This window comes from Hevea brasiliensis, chromosome 4 (genome assembly GCF_030052815.1).
Source record: "Hevea brasiliensis isolate MT/VB/25A 57/8 chromosome 4, ASM3005281v1, whole genome shotgun sequence".
Taxonomy (NCBI): domain Eukaryota; kingdom Viridiplantae; phylum Streptophyta; class Magnoliopsida; order Malpighiales; family Euphorbiaceae; genus Hevea; species Hevea brasiliensis.
The window spans coordinates 110,652,690-110,669,253 of NC_079496.1; the positions used below are offsets into that span (position 1 = coordinate 110,652,690).

The following is a 16,564-nucleotide window of genomic DNA, read 5'->3' on the forward strand; positions in this document are numbered from 1 at the left end:
AGCAAAGAAAAATTCCGCATTGCGGATGGAGCCTTATCTAATGTTTCTAGAATAGGTTCTGTTAAATACACTCCTACTATAAGTCTTAATTATGTCTTACATGTGCCTAGCTTTTCTATTAACCTTTTGTCTGTCAGTTCTATCACAAAAGCTCTCAACTGTGAAATTGAATTTTTTCCCATTCACTGTGTGTTTCGGGAGTTGATAACGGGAAGAACGATTGACAGTGGTAGACTGCAAGATGAGCTATATCTATTGAATGATTGTATTGATCAGGCCATGTTGGGATAGTCTATGGGTGCTGAGGAAGAAATTATTCAGAGGCATAGGAGACTTGGACATCCTTCATTTACTGCTTTAGAGAAACTTTATCCTCTTTTGTTTAAGCAATGCAAAACTGAATTGTTAGTATGTGATGCTTGTGAGTTTGCCAAACATACTAGACAATCTTAACCTACAATAAATAATAAGGCTTTAGTTCCTATTAGGACTATCCATTCTGATGTGTGGGGGCCTACTCAAACTATGTCTTTATCAGGTTATAGATGGCTTGTGACCTCAATTGATTATTGTGTAGTAGGTTAACTTGGGTATATCTGATGAAAGGGAAAAATAAAGTATTTTCATGTTTTCAATAGTTTCACAAAATGATTAGCACCCAGTTTGATGCTCATGTTAAAATACTGAGAACTGATAATGGCACAGAGTATATGAATGGAGTTTTTCAGGAATATTTGAAGTCACACAGAATTTTACATCAGACTAGTTGTGTTAACACTAGTGCTCAAAATAGAGTGTCTGAGAGAAAAAATAGACATTTACTTGAGGTTGCTAGGTCTCTTATGTTTATAATGAATATTCCCAAACCTTACTGGGGGGATGCGATTCTTTCTGCTGCATATCTTATTAACAAGATGCCACTCTGGACTTTGGAGTTTAAGAGTCCTTTAGAGGTTTTGCAAGGTAAAAATTCATATATTGTTCCTCCAAAGGTCTTTAGTTGTGTTTGCTTTGTTCATCAGCCTAATAGAGGAAAGTTAGAACCTCGAGCCCTCAAGTGTGTTTTTGTTGGTTATTCTAGTACTCAGAAGGGATATAGGTGTTACCACCCTCTTACACGAAAATATTTTGTGAGCATGGATGTTCCCTTTAAGGAATCTGAATCTTATTTCCATTCAACTCTTCAGGGGGAGCATAGGAAGGAAGAAAAGGTGTATTTCCCTTCTTCTTTGTGCTCTCCCAACTTTTAACTTCAAAGGGAAAATCTGGGTCTAAAGCCTATACTTAGTAATGATACTCAGGGGGAGTCACCTAAATCTCGAGAGAGACTAAATGGACTAGATTTGAGAATCTATACTCGACGGAACAAGATAAATATAGCCATCGAGCAAGAGACTGCTGATCAACCAGAATCTCTAGATTCAATTCCTGAACATCCTGAGGTATGTGATGAGTCTCCTTTGGTTCCTGAAGAGTCTAATTTTAATTCTCAATCTACTTTTCTTCTAATAATGATCTTGATATTCCTATTGCTCTCAGAAAAGGTGTTAGAACCTAAACTAAACATCCCATCTCTAACTTCATTTCCTATGATTCTTTGTCTCCATCTTATAGAGTCTTTCTATTGTCTGTTTCCTCTATTTCTATCCCATAGGATTGGAAAAAAGTATGTCTTGATCCAAAATGAAAGGCAGCCATGGTGGAGGAGATGAAAGCTCTAGCAAAGAATGAGACATGAGAACTTGTTACTCTTCCAATGGGGAAAAAATTAGTTGGATGCAAGTGGGTGTTCACTGTGAAACATAGAGTAGATGGTTCAATTGAAAGGTATAACACTAGGTTGGTAGCAAAAGGCTTCACACAGACGTATGGGGTAGTTTACTAGGAAACGTTTGCTCCTGTTGCTAAAATGAATACCATTAGAATTTTACTATCATGTGCAGTAAATCTTGAATGGGATTTGCAGCAGTTTGATGTAAAAAATGCCTTTCTACATGGTGATTTGGAAGAAGAAGTATATATGAAAATCCCTCCAGGGTTTGAGAATGGGAAGACCAAAGGAATAGTTTGCAGATTGAAGAAAGCACTGTATGGTTTAAAACAGTCACCTAGGGCATGGTTTGACAGGTTTAGTAAGGTTATGATTTCTTTTGGATACTACCAAAGCAATGCTGATCACACCTTATTTATAAAATACTATTGGGGTAAGATCACTCTGCTTATTGTCTATGTGAATGATATTGTGGTAACTGGTGATGATAGGGAAGAAATGATTCATCTAAAGGAACAACTAGCACAGTAGTTTGAAATCAAAGATTTGGGAAGGCTAAAGTACTTTATTGGAATAGAGATTGTCAGATCAGATAAAGAAATCTTTATTTCTCAAAGGAAGTACATACTAGATCTGTTGGAGGAAATAGGAATGCTAGGTTGTAAACCAGCAGAGTCTCCCATTGAGGCAAATCACAAATTGCAAGCTGGAGTTAGGGAATCTGTGGATATTGGGAGATATCAGAGGTTGGTTGGAAGACTGATTTACCTTTCGTATACCAGACCAAATATAACATATGCAGTGGGTCTAGTAAATCAGTATATGCATGATCCTCGTGAACCTCATTTGGAGGCTATTTTTCGCATCTTGCGATACTTAAAATCTGCACCTGGGAAAATGACTTTTCTCAAAGCATGACCATCTTCAGATTAAGGCCTTTGTAGATACAGATTGGGGTGGATCTCTTAATGATAGGAGATCGATATTTGGTTACTATACTTTTGTTGGTGGTAATCTAGTCATTTAGAGAAACAAGAAGCAAAATGTGATAGCTAGATCCAGTGCAGAGGTTGAGTTTAGAGCAATGGCTCAAGGTATTTGTGAATTATTGTGGTTACGAAAGTTGATGAAGGAATTAAAATTATTGGAAACTAGTGGTTTGTCCCTGTTAACAAAGCTACCATCAGTATAGTTCACAATCCAGTTCAGCATGATCGAACCAAGCATATAAAGATTGACAGACACTTCATAAAAGAAAAAGTTGTCAATAGTTCCTTAAGTATCTCTTACATAGGGTCGAAAGACCACTTAGCTGATGTGTTCACTAAGGGATTAAGTTGTAAGGGATTTCATACCCTAATTTGCAAATTGGGCATGTGCAACATACATGAACCAACTTGAGGGGGAGTGTTAGAATCCCTCAATTAGTGTAAATCCCTTAATTAGTGTAAATTAGCTATAAATTAGAATGTAATTAGGAATTATTATATTTATTGGCTATAATTAGTTTCCTAGTTAGTCTTAGTCTTTGTATATAAATTAGAATGCTCGCAAATCATTTTAGTATGAAGAAATATAAAAGAAAATTTGTAAAATTTTCTGTTTTCTACACTTATACTTGATGGATGAATATTTAGTTGACGTCTATTTTTATTGTATAACCTAAGAGCTAAACTTTCTATTCCTTTCTCACGACTTAATTCTATTAATAGACGATAAATAATTAAAATTGTGCATTATTATTGCTATTTTACATGCCTAGTGTTGAATTTAGTACTTTTTTGCATGTCCCTTGCTGGATGTAGAAGAGGAGCTTCAAGCATCATATGATCCAATGGCACTGGACATGTTGGCTCACATTCAATGGAGAATACATAGCATGAGTGTAAGCTTATAAAAGTAAACTTTTTATTTATAAGGACTTAATGAATCAATTAAATTAACAATAAATTATTTAATTTTAAGAATAATTATTAAAAATTTAAAAGAATCATCTAAATTGATAATGATTTATTTGACTATAGGAGTAATCGTAAAGGATTTAAACGGACCTTTTTATAATAATTATGATTCATGTTTTTTGGCAACTTCTTACTCTTTCTTGTCAAAAGTTCTACGGAACAACACATTTCTCACGTTTTGTAGGCCTTTCTTTCTCACTTAGGTTCTCAGCGACAGTCGTGTTGCTTTTGGGTTTCTCTCTTCAAGTGCTAATGCACTTTGTGTGTTTGAAAAAATATAGATTAATTAAAACAGTTTTGCAGAAAAATATTTTTTTAAAAAAATTAAATAATAAAAAAAATAATTTTCTTTTCTTTTAGATAGAAAGTCATATCTATACACATATAAAAGCACCCAATTGTACTTATAATTATTAATTACGGTGAGACTCATGTGAAACCATCGTAATCAAAGGTTATAATAAAATAGTTATACATACATTAATTTCATTGTATAATTTTTCAAGTTGAGAATTTTATTTTATGTAACTGTTATTTATATAATAATTTAATTATAATGATTAATTATAGTGAAACTCAAGTGGGTTTCACCTTAATTAATAATATCATTGTATAAATTTTCTTATACCAGGACCAAAGTTCAGTATATTTCCGTGAAAAGGGTAACTGAACGTAAATATGCAATCTCACCAAGAGGCCACTGAGAAGATTCGAATATGAGACCTTTTCCATCGAATTAATCACTCTTGTCACCTGAATTAATCTTTGAGTGCTTTATTTTTATATTTTTTTTAAATTAAATTAATTTTTAATATTTTATTCCACTGACACTTTAATTTTTTTTAAAACCTTTTATACTTTTTTTTTTCATTAGTCAAAATAATCAAAGATTTAAAATATTGTAAAACATCATAAATTCTTTTATTAACAAAAATATTTTTTTTAAGAAATTTATTTATCTCAAGAAAAATTTTAAATAATAAAAACATTTAACCCCTTTAAATATGCTCCTCTAGTTAAATTCCAAATACTAAACAATTTTTCCTTTTATAAAATTTTTGAACTTTTTTTCTTCAAAATAAGTTTATTGAAAATAAATTTTCTAGGAAATATTTTTTTTTTAAAAAAAATTTCTTTGTAAAAACCATTTCTTTAAAAGGCATTTTTTTTTCTTGAAAATTGACTCATTCAAATATCAAAATATAAACACTAATTTATCAATTATATTAAATCATAAGAATTAAATTATAATTCACCTTTCATTTTAATTTGTTAAATATTAAATTTTTATGCTTTTTAGTATAACTGAAATTAATAAAAATGATTAAAAAAAATAAAAGGGTGAGAAATTTGGATTTTGAAGAATCTCTACATTAGTCCTTAAGGATATAGTAATAAGTGTTCATTAATTAAAGAAACAAAAAGTAAATTCAGTACCAAAAGAAAAATTATTATTACTAGTGCTAATTATTTAATTTTTTTATTTTAAAAAATAATTAATTAATTTTCATATTTTTATTTTATTTATTTTTTAATTCTATTGATTATTTTAGACATTAATTTACATTTTATTCAAATTATTTAATTTCCACAATGGTAATTTCTCTTTTAAATACGTTAATTAACAAAAACTTAATTTAAATCGGATGGATGAATAAGTTTGTGAAATGAAAATATGCAAAATAATTGATTAATATATTTTTAAAAGGAAAATTTATAATTTGTTATCTGAATTTTACTTTATATTATATTTTAATTTTTATATTTTAAAAAATTAATTATTTAATTTTTAAATTTTATAATATATTATATTTCAATCTTTATATTTTAAAAAATTAATTATTTAATCTTTAAATTTTACATTATATCATAATTTAGTTTTTATAATTTTAATATATAAAATAATTTAATTTTTTTATCGATAAATAAAATTATTATAAATATTAAAATTATAAAAATTAAATTATTTTATATAGTAAAGTAAAAAAAATTAAATAATTAATTTTTTAAAATATAAAAATTAAAATATAATATAATATAAAATTTAATAATTAAATAAATAATTTTTTCAAATTCAAAGATCTTAATATAACGTAAAATTTAAAGATTAAATTATAAAGTTTCCATTTCAAAATAAATGTTAGTTTAAGGACTAATTTAGAAAAGGAAAATGACAGAAAAGAAATGGCATGGATAGGAAAGTAATTTCAAAGACGGAAGCACAGTCGAGTCAGGAAGAGAAAGAGGAAGACGGAGGGCAGAGCATCATCAAGGCATAAAATTTAAAATACTCACAACACCGATAAATAAAACAATATTTCTGGTCACAGAGATCCCTGGCTTATTTTCTGTTTCATTTTTGGTTTTTCTGCAGCAAACAGTATTTTCCACTCTCTATCTCTCCTCTGTGTATTCGCAGAGCTGAGGTAAGAAGAGCACTTGGCACTCTGCTTCTCTGTATCACTTAGAAACGCCACTTACAGATACAGAGATCGAATGCGACCCCTTCTTCTACTATTCATTCTTCTCTGATTCTGATTCTCCATATTTAGATTAGCATTTCTTTCTTCTTCTTCTGAATCTTTCTTGTATTTATTCGATTTTAACTATCTGTAAAGCGAGAGATGATGGCGTCAGCTTCCTTCTCGTCTCCGTTATGCACGTGGCTGGTGGCTGCGTGCATGTCGGTCACGTGCGCCAAGGAGAATTGGACCGGCACCCACACGTTTCATTCATCTCCACTGGGCGATAGACTCAACCGCTGGGCTCGCAGAAGAAGGGCTTTTCTCTCCAAATATAACAGCGGCAGCTCTGCTGTTGCTGCTACCTGCTCTCAGTTTCTCTCCAAAGGTTTGTCCTCTTCCTTTTCTGGATCCAGCTTGCAAGGATTGATGACTTGTTTGGCTTTTGAGCCCTGTAGTCACTACTACAGCTCCGATGGCCTTTTTGGATCCAGAAATCTCAATCTTAACCGACGAAGACTCAATCGTCCTCCTCATTCTGGTAATTTTATTTTATTTTTTTAAAATATTTATGTTTAATTTGAAGCTCTGGCTGGTTCTAGTTTGTATTTTTCAAGTCCGAATAATTGATTTTTTTTATATTGTTGTTATTATTATTATTATTATTATTATTATTATTGCATTATGCAAATTGGAATCTTGATTTCGTCTTTCTTTTAGCCGATTTCTGAATGTTTTGCAAGAAGCAAAATTAATCTGCATGTTTTGAGTATACTGTGATAGAGCGGGTTAGCTCATTTGTAAATGATTTAGTCTTTGTAATGATTAGATTTTTTTTTTATGACAAATAGTTTTTTTTATTATTTGCAATTTAAACGATTGTTAGTTTCAAGTAAACTAGCACGTATTGGAGCTAATTTAATTGCTACTGGCACGGTTGGTGATTCCATTAAGACAAGGCTGGAGCTTAAACCAGCAAAAGTGCCAAAAATTAGGTGGTTTTAGTTTCATGATTTCCCCTATGTGATGCGTTCGTACATATGGAATAAAAGTTTGCAGCTTTGCAAAGTACAGAAACAAGAAATTAATGGGTTTTCATTGTTGAATTCTGAAAATCACGCCTCTCTATCTTTCTCTGTCACGTGGTAATTGATGTTTTCCATCTATCTAGCATGTGTAACTGATCATTGACACATACAAATGACATATTCAAACCATTTGTCGTTATCTATTAAAAATTTTTAGGGGAAGTCATGGCAGTAGCTGTACAACCTGAAAAGGAAGTTGCAACAAAGAAGAAACCTGTTATGAAGCAAAGGCGAGTGGTTGTGACAGGTATGGGTGTCGTGACACCCCTTGGTCATGATCCAGATGTCTTCTACAACAATCTGCTTGAAGGAGTTAGTGGCATAAGTCAGATAGAGGCTTTTGACTGTTCCCAATTTCCAACGGTAAATTTTATTAAAGATCTCTATTTTTCTGCTGGTTGTTGTAAATTTTGCTCTTACAATTTTTTTCCTTCCCCTCTTGGTTTGTTCTTCGTACCTTTTTGTCAGAGGATTGCTGGAGAGATCAAGTCTTTCTCAACTGACGGATGGGTCGCACCAAAACTGTCCAAGAGAATGGATAAATTCATGCTTTACATGCTTACTGCTGGCAAAAAAGCCTTGGCTGATGGTGGCATCACTGAAGATATAATGGATGAGTTGGATAAAGCTAAATGTGGAGTTTTGATTGGCTCTGCAATGGGTGGCATGAAGGTAACTCTGGTCTTCCCACAGGTTTAGACACATTAAAATGTGATATTAAATAATAGTCTGCTAACAAAACTACCTAGCGTTTGCCTGACAAATTTTAGGTTTGAAATCCTATGACAAAAGACATCTGCAAATCTGTAAAATGTTTTTAAATTTGCTGCCTATATCAACTTAGAGACAGCACCAGCATTATTTTTCTTGCTTTAGAAAAAGGGGAGCTTTTGCTATTTTGAATGTGTATGTGTTCCTTGTAGAAGACCAGCTTATGTCTGGCTTTGACCATAGGGATCACAATGCTTCCTCTTGGAGCATCTTTTGTTAGAAAATTTGCATCCATGCTCCAATACCCTATATGTGGCCCACAGGACTTTTAGACATGGCAAAAGGCATTCATCCTATGATATAGCATTTACTTATAATGGATTGCTTCTTTGGGTGATCGTGAATAGGTTTTCAATGATGCAATTGAAGCACTAAGGATCTCATACAAGAAGATGAATCCTTTCTGTGTACCATTTGCGACTACAAATATGGGTTCTGCAATGCTTGCAATGGACCTGGTAAGCTATAATTTTAAGAAAGTTGCAATATCAAGACTCAACCTAATGGATTTTTTTTAGACTTTGATTTATTTTAATTGATCTTCAGGGTTGGATGGGGCCAAACTATTCAATTTCCACTGCTTGTGCTACCAGCAACTTTTGTATATTGAATGCAGCAAACCACATCATTAGAGGCGAAGCTGTGAGTATCTTGCAGTTAATACATGTTGAATGATGCATAAGATATAGTATGCACCGACTAATGCGTATCTATCGCTTTATTAAAATTCTTTTCAACATGTAGAATATCATGCTTTGTGGTGGCTCAGATGCAACAATTATACCTATTGGTGACTCCTCCTTCCTTCCATAAATTTTATACAACTCATGCTTCAACTTAGGTATTGCATGTACTCAGCATTTCCATTTTCTTATCTTTAGTGCAGGCTTGGGGGGTTTCGTGGCATGCAGAGCACTTTCACAGAGGAATGATGATCCTACGAAAGCTTCACGACCTTGGGATATGGTACTTTATCAATAATCCTTGTTTCATTCATGTTTCCTCACTACCATCTATCCACCGACCACTTGTTCATTGTTCATATCTCAAAACTTGTGGAAATTTGTTAATTGAAAAATGGTATCATTGAAGTCAGTGAAAGAAAGATTTGCTAAATTCAAGCACATCAATTTTGGTTAATAATTACTACCTTCACAAAGAACGGCATCATACAGATTCGTTGCTTAATTCTCTTATCATGGGTTTTAATGCTTCAAATAGTCAGGAAGTTCTGAATCTGTGTTTCTCCACTTTTTAAAAGCTTCAAGCCTGTTATTTTACTTAGTCACTTGAATTATGGTACCTAACTCAAAATATTTTCTTGGTGATCAACAGAATCGGGATGGATTTGTGATGGGGGAAGGAGCTGGTGTTCTACTATTAGAAGAACTAGAACATGCTAAGGTATGCGAATGATTTAACTCAATGAATCCATGCCAAGGTTCTGGTAATTCCATTTGGTGTCAGTATTTAGTTCCTTTATTTACAATCTTATTTAGGATTGGGACCACATTCTCTGGACACTCGTTTATATTGGTTTATTTGTTCACTTTCATCATATGTCTTTCTCATTTTCTCAATCACTTCCACCTTTAACTTCTCATATGCTTTCTTTGTTTTTCTTATACTAAAATTTCTTAGTTCTGAATTCTAAAACATAGTGATATTAAACTATAAAATCATAAAGAGAGAACTTTTTTTTTGTTGAAGTAATTGATCTGTAGGTTAATTTCTGATTTGCAGAAAAGAGGTGCAAATATATATGCGGAATTTCTTGGAGGGAGCTTTACCTGTGATGCCTATCACATGACTGAGCCACATCCTGATGGTATATATTATTTTGTTTTACTATCTTCTTCCTGTTTTACTATCCTGAAAGAGTCGTATGCATCTAAGATAAGAGTTGCAGAGATGAGAATGTTAAGGTGGATGAGTGGCCATACTAGACTAGATAAAGTCCGTAATGAAAGTATTAGAGAAAAGGTAGGAGTAGTGCCAATTGAAGATAAGTTGAGAGAAGGGAGATTAAGGTGGTTTGGTCATGTGAAGCGTAGACATACGGAGGCTTCAGTTAGACAAGTAGAGCACATTAGGTTAGAGGATAGAAAGAGAAAAAGGGGTAGACCTAAATTGACTTGGAGGAGAGTAGTACAACATGACTTAGAAGCATTACACATTTCTGAGGATTTAACCCAAAATCGTTCAGAGTGGAAAAAGCGAATCCATATAGCCGACCCCAAATTTTTGGGATAAATGCTTAGTTGAGTTGAGTTGAGTTAAGTTATCTTCTTCCTGTTTTCATTTCATGTTTTCAGAGTATGTGGCTTATCTGTGAGATAACAGCAGTATTTAGTTGTTACCCTGAATCCATTGGTAATGGATGAATGCCTAAACCATTGTTACATTCTTATATTGGCTTCTACTATCATTGTAGAGCCTTAGGGATTATTGTTATTATTGGCCATGAATGTTGTCCAGAGTGCAGTTGTAGGAGAATACAATTTTTTTTTGCCAATTCCTAAGGAAGGAATATCCAAAATAAATTCATTTAATGGTTTATCAAGGCTTACCTACACGAAGTAAAGTGGAGGAAAATGAGAGATTTGGCTGACCCAAGCTACATTGGAATTTAGGCTGAGTTGAGCTTCTATTAGGGAAAAAAAAAGGGTAGCCATTGATGAACGTATGGATCAGTTTGGCAATTAAAATAGCTGGTATGAGGCTATGTTGAGCATTTGAGTTGAATTACATAAGCAAGCTATTGAGAATTCACCGCTTTTGTTTTGTCATTGAAACATTATTTTTGTTATTGAACTGTAGGTACTAGCTAATATTTGTCGTCTTTCCTACACTGAATTACTATTTAATCATACCTTGTGAATTTGAGTTGCTGTCTACCATATTATTCAATGAAACTACTGCTTTAGAATGTTGAGAAATACCGGCCTAGAAGTGTGGATTAATAAACAGGCAGGCAGGTCTCCATGCTGAATTGGGCTCCCTGCCACCAAAGTGGCCTAAGCTGTTTTGGTTTGGTTTGCTAAGACCTATATATTAATTTTCTTGTAAACTGTCGATGTGGGAGTTGTTTCCGCAAGCCATATTTCATATCCCCTCTAGTGCAACTGGGTTCAGCTCTGACTTCACAGGCCCAGTTGTCATCTGGCATTGCATGGGGTGACATCTAACTTGGGTTTGGCTCCTTTTGGCTCTACCCTCAAAGGTCTAAGTCACTGGGCTAGCCCATGAATCCACCTGAGTGTGGCTCAATTAGCTCCACTTATGGCTGTGGCTCATTGCTGCTTAGTCCACCATGCTTTCGAGTCTTGGATCTATTGCTATTAGGCCTCACTGCTCTAATACCATGTTGAGAGTCACGGGCCAAAGAGTATGAATCAATAAACATACAGGCCTCTATGATGAATTGGGCTTGAAATTGAGCTCTCCATCACCAATACGGCTTTGGTTTGCCAACAATTATATGCCCTTTAATTTTTCTTGTACAGTGCAAGTGTGGGAATTATTCCCACAAGCCATATTCTGACAGAATCCAACAAACTGTTATTTGTTCACTATAACTTTTATATTAGCAGAATTATATTATATGATATGGTAATATTGATGTGAACATTGAGGAGGCATATTGATGTGAACCATCAGTTATAGATTTAGAACTCACATATGCTAATATCTGTGTAGCTTTTTATGTGTTACAAGCAGTTTATTCTGTAACCTAGCTGGAATGTTGCTTCCTTCTTGCTGAACCATAAGATAGGTTTCTGACTTTTCGGTTTCTGACTTTCCCTTTTCTGCATTTCTGAATGGAAATTAGGGGGCCTAATTGAACAGTATGGGTTTATATAACCAAGTGGAGTCTTGAAAATTATGCTAGTGATGTCTCGCTTGCTTTTGTGACAAAATGGAAGAATGGAATAAAGCATTCAGTCTATCAGTTTGAGGCATCTATTTTTCGAAGTGATTTTGAAATAGCCAACTACCATCATTGTAATAATTGAATTTTGTACATGTATAATATAATCTTATCAGGGATGTCTGTTTAAGCTCATGAAATCAGAATCAATTAGCATTCTGCAAATTACACCAAGCAAATAAATAATTTCTAATCGGTCTTGCTATTTTGGCTGTGGTTTCTGTCCATGAACATTACAGTCCACCTAACATCTCTTTAGTCCCCCTAACATCTCTTTTCTCCACCCAACAGGAATTGGCATCAGTCTCTGTATAGAAAAGGCATTAGCCCAGGCTGGAGTGTCTAAAGAGGATGTAAACTACATAAATGCACATGCTACGTCCACCCCAGCTGGTGACCTTAAAGAGTATGAAGCTCTCATGCGTTGTTTTGGCCAAAATCCTGAAGTAAGATGAATTCTTTATTTATTATGTGCATCACCTTTTTTGAAAATTTCTATTTATTATGCTTCATGTGACCATCCCCTATTTATAGTTGAGAGTGAACTCCACAAAGTCCATGATTGGCCATCTACTGGGAGCAGCTGGTGCTGTGGAAGCTATTGCAGCAATACAGGTAACATTTTCAATGGAATGTTATTACAGATTTAAAATATTTAACCTTTCCCAAGCACCACCCCCCCTTCCCCACCTACCAAGGAAAAAAAAAAGAAAAGAAAAAGTATCAATATATATATATATAGTTCTTGATATTTTATTATGTTACTTTTATAGGCAATACGGACGGGATGGATTCATCCGAACACCAACCTGGAAAAACCAGATGAAGGCGTGGTATGTTTACTTTTATGCTGTTCTTTCTATGATGCTTTTGGGTAGTCGTTTACTCAACCAAGGTAAAATTAAAATTTGACAAATTGTTAGTTTTCAGTATATATATATTGATTCCAACATTTCAATTCAGGAGACAAAAGTTCTAGTTGGCCCAAAGAAAGAGAGATTGGAAGTTAAGGTTGCATTGTCTAACTCATTTGGGTTTGGAGGCCATAACTCATCAATACTTTTTGCGCCGTACAAGTGATACAAGGCCACCTCAACTTGGCTGTATCAATGCAAAAGGTGTGGATCTGTAATTTGTGTCTCTGTTGATTTTGCGATGATAATGAGCAATGAGAGAAGAAGGACCGGACCAAAGGGTATCCTAAATGAATGAATTTGTGTTAATATCTGACCTTCTATTCTGATTCTGCTGTTTGGTATATCATTATTGTAAATGTGAATCAATTTCAGCAATATAAAAAGCTAAAAGCAGAATATATGTCCATAACATGGCAAGGTGTATGATTAAGATATGTCCTATAGGTCTAGTTATCCAGTTTTCTATTAAATCTGCTGAAATCTATTGTATCCAATAAAATCAGTAAGTTGAATTTGACGTTACAAATGTGACTGGTTGGACAGATACTCTGGAGAGGAATGAATTAGACGGCTTTGTGGATTGGTAAAGGAGAATATTCAGAGTCAACGAAGTGGGAAATGCTTTAGCTTTCAGAATCTTTTCCTCTTCAGTGGGGCTTGATCAACTATTGAACCACCGAATCACAAGTAATAGTTAGCCTTGTTTAATTTCACATGTACAAGTAGATGCCTGATCCTGTTTAATAGCCAATTGTGATTAATTTTGAGCTGGCAATTGGCTAGGTTACTAATGTAGTGGTGGTTTGTAAGCATACTTCCATTTTGTTTCACATGTTCTGTACGAATTTTGTATTTTTATCAAGAAATTTTTTGATAAACTCGGTCTATTGTGTTATCCCTAAATTAAATCAATGGGATATTTTATGATACTTTCTCCATCTCACAAAAATAGAATTACTTTTCTTTTTTATGTCTTAAATTATAGGTTACTTTATTAACAATGTAAAATTCATTAGTTTAAAGAATACTTTAATAACATGATATTTAATTAATTTTTTTTATTATAAATGATTTATTTCAAATGAAACCTCTATGTTTAAATTCATTGTCATCCCCGAATAAAGCGAGCAGGCGAGCTGTGAAAGTAAGTGCTGTGACAGTCGAAGTTATCCAAAGACGTTTCATTTTGTAGAGGTAGCAAAAGCTAATGAGCTGCATAACAGGTCCAGCAATGCTTCAGATGAAACATCAGAAGTCTGTTTAAATAAATAACATTCAAACTATCAGTTATGTGTCTCATAAGTGTTTGATCCATCAACAACAAGAAAACCTTTCCAATGTATCAGCAATCCCTTCACTAGCAAGAATTAGTGCTCTTGTTCCTTGATAACTTTGTAGGACATCACCTGTTGAAAATCCACAAAGGAATTAGTTCTAAAGGTTTACATCTAAAGATTTACAAGGAATTCAAACATCTTAGAAGGGTGGAGGGCTAATTTTCTAATCGACTAGTTTCAACTTTTTAACATGATTGGTTCAAATTCAAGTATATTCGACTTGGTTCAATTCAAGTATGAGTGTCAAGAGTCTCACATAAGTAATCGGTTACTTCTAACATTTTAGCAATGGAGAGAAATTGACATCAATTAGGTCACAAGCCCAATAGAGCTTCTTTTTTTTTTTTTAATTAAAATTCTATTCATTTATATTTAACTTATAACCATTCTAATCTCATTACCCATAATAATCAATCAAAATTTAATTTTGAGTTGATTGATAATTTGCTGAAAATGCAGGCCAATTTTGAGCTTTTTTTCTTGAAATAATTAAGTAATGATTTAGTTATTTACTTAAGACAACCAATTTATCAAAAAAAATTGAAGAATAATTAAAATAATTAATGATATGTTATTCAAAATTATGAATATGGACATTTTGAAACAATAAAGGTAAAATGTCTCCTAATTAAAGTCGGTTCCTAACTTTTTATGCCAATTTATTTTCTGGTGATGGAGTAGGTAGCTGCCTTCTGAGCCTTTGCAAAGTTCATTTTATTTTTAAATTTATTAATAAATTTTTTTTCAATTATATTGAAATTATCAAGAATTGTTAGGTTGCATTTTTAAATCTTATAATCATATTGAAAAAAAGTTGATAATCAAATATGAAATTTTTTCAACTATCAGTCTAGATTTGAGACGCAAAATGTATAATAAAATTTTCATATTGAATTTTATATCTTAAATTTAAATTTATGATTGATTGTGAATAAAATTTTTTTATAAATATATTTATAAAGAGCTGGGGTTTTTTTAAATATAATTAAATATATATATTTTTAATTATTTTAACTAAAAATATTAAAAAATAATTTGATAAATTTTAATTATAAAAATATTAAAATAATAATAAAAATTTTAAATTATTTTTTTTAATAATATATAAAATGATATTTTTATCTGTAAAAAAAGTAATTTCAATTCTAAAAGTAATGCTAAACAGGCACTTAGGGGCTTAATAAGAGTAAAGACATACATACAACTGAGCTTAGCTACAGCGTGTAAACCAAAGAAAAATAAAGCAATACGCAGTAACTAATTATGAGTAGATTCAGAAATCACCATCACAATCAGCATCCATCTCTTCAACTTCAAGGATTATGGCTACCGCCACTCTCATCAAGGCGATTAATCATGTACAGAGCATTGCTAGTAACCCTAGCCATATTCCTCATCTTTCGCTTCACATCACTCTTCACTTTGCTCTCAACTCCTTCAAACCCATCAAGACACGTGTCCTCGTTCGTCAAAGCCGCGCTCACCCATGTCTCCGCATTGCTCAGCTGCCACCCGAACGTTTCTCCTCTCAAATGCTTCAATTCACCCAGTGTGCTGCTTAACTCCTCCACCGAGTCAGATATCTGCTCCACACAGTCTTTCAGCGCCGCTCGCTCTCTCTTAGTTTTAAGCCCAGAAAGCGTTCTTAGGTACTTGGAGACTCTACGGGCACGAGTCAGGCTGACCTTCACGGCCGCTTGGGCTAAGTCGCGAGGGGTGTTCGCAGGGCCAGAGTAGGAGGAGAGAGTGTGGATACAGAGTTTAGGGTAACTGGCATGGAGACAAGATGAGCGGACTAGATCTTTCTGTGCATTCCGCCTGAAGCTTGCAGCGGCAGAGTAGGGAGTGAAAGAGAGAGAAAGGAAGAGGAAGATAAGGGTGAGGAGAGAGAAGAAGATGGGAGGAGGCATTGTTTGTTGACAACTTTTAGTAGTTGTAGCTGTGCAGAGTACGGGACTAATGCTTTATCATGGCTGACACTGGGTTTTATAGGAGAGTAAGGTATGAGTATGGGCTTCAAGTTGGAGCTTAATTACATAACAAACCTCTTTGTGTATTTCAAAATATCATCTGCCGGTGGTTGGTTCTGTAAATCCTTAGTGGTAGCCCATTATGACTTAAAAAAAAAATTATTTATTAAATATATAAATTTTATATATTTATATCTTTAATTTAGTAATGAACTGAATTTAAGGAAGAATTTAAGGTAATTTTACGGAACTAAAAAAGTTGGCAAAGGGAGAGAAGAGATGAGGTTAATTTGGGAAGAAGAGTAGAATAGAAAACAGAGGAGTAAATGCAGAGCAACCGATAGTGGTCGGCAATA

The 16,564-nt window shown here is 33.4% G+C and overlaps 2 protein-coding genes across 2 annotated transcripts; one reads left to right on the forward strand and one right to left on the reverse strand.

Moving 5' to 3' along the window:
* Positions 1-5,968: 5,968 nt before the first annotated feature.
* LOC110652129 (3-oxoacyl-[acyl-carrier-protein] synthase II, chloroplastic) lies at positions 5,969-13,830 on the forward strand. The gene is made up of 15 exons (XM_021807649.2): positions 5,969-6,158; positions 6,351-6,735; positions 7,440-7,645; positions 7,751-7,954; positions 8,401-8,511; positions 8,600-8,695; positions 8,798-8,843; positions 8,940-9,019; positions 9,389-9,457; positions 9,797-9,881; positions 12,276-12,430; positions 12,519-12,599; positions 12,758-12,817; positions 12,948-13,102; positions 13,445-13,830. Exons 2-14 carry the CDS (start codon positions 6,357-6,359, stop codon positions 13,062-13,064), a joined length of 1,689 nt encoding a protein of 562 aa, XP_021663341.2. The 5' UTR covers positions 5,969-6,158; positions 6,351-6,356; the 3' UTR covers positions 13,065-13,102; positions 13,445-13,830.
* A 237-nt stretch (positions 13,831-14,067) lies between these two features.
* LOC110652130 (pectinesterase inhibitor 3) lies at positions 14,068-16,260 on the reverse strand. Its single transcript, XM_021807651.2, has 2 exons — positions 15,523-16,260; positions 14,068-14,307 (listed from the first exon to the last, which is right to left on the reverse strand). Exon 1 carries the CDS (start codon positions 16,146-16,148, stop codon positions 15,552-15,554), a length of 597 nt encoding a protein of 198 aa, XP_021663343.2. The 5' UTR covers positions 16,149-16,260; the 3' UTR covers positions 14,068-14,307; positions 15,523-15,551.
* Positions 16,261-16,564: the final 304 nt, after the last annotated feature.

Excerpts from the sequence above, each read along its gene's own strand:
- LOC110652129 (XM_021807649.2), top strand. The coding sequence starts at position 6,357 with ATGATGGCGTCAGCTTCCTTCTCGTCTCCGTTATGCACGTGGCTGGTG. Across the intron at positions 8,696-8,797 it reads ACATCATTAGAGGCGAAGCT|AATATCATGCTTTGTGGTGG; the intron begins GTGAGTATCTTG and ends TTCAACATGTAG. Across the intron at positions 12,600-12,757 it reads AAGCTATTGCAGCAATACAG|GCAATACGGACGGGATGGAT; the intron begins GTAACATTTTCA and ends TTACTTTTATAG.
- LOC110652130 (XM_021807651.2), bottom strand. The coding sequence starts at position 16,148 with ATGCCTCCTCCCATCTTCTTCTCTCTCCTCACCCTTATCTTCCTCTTC.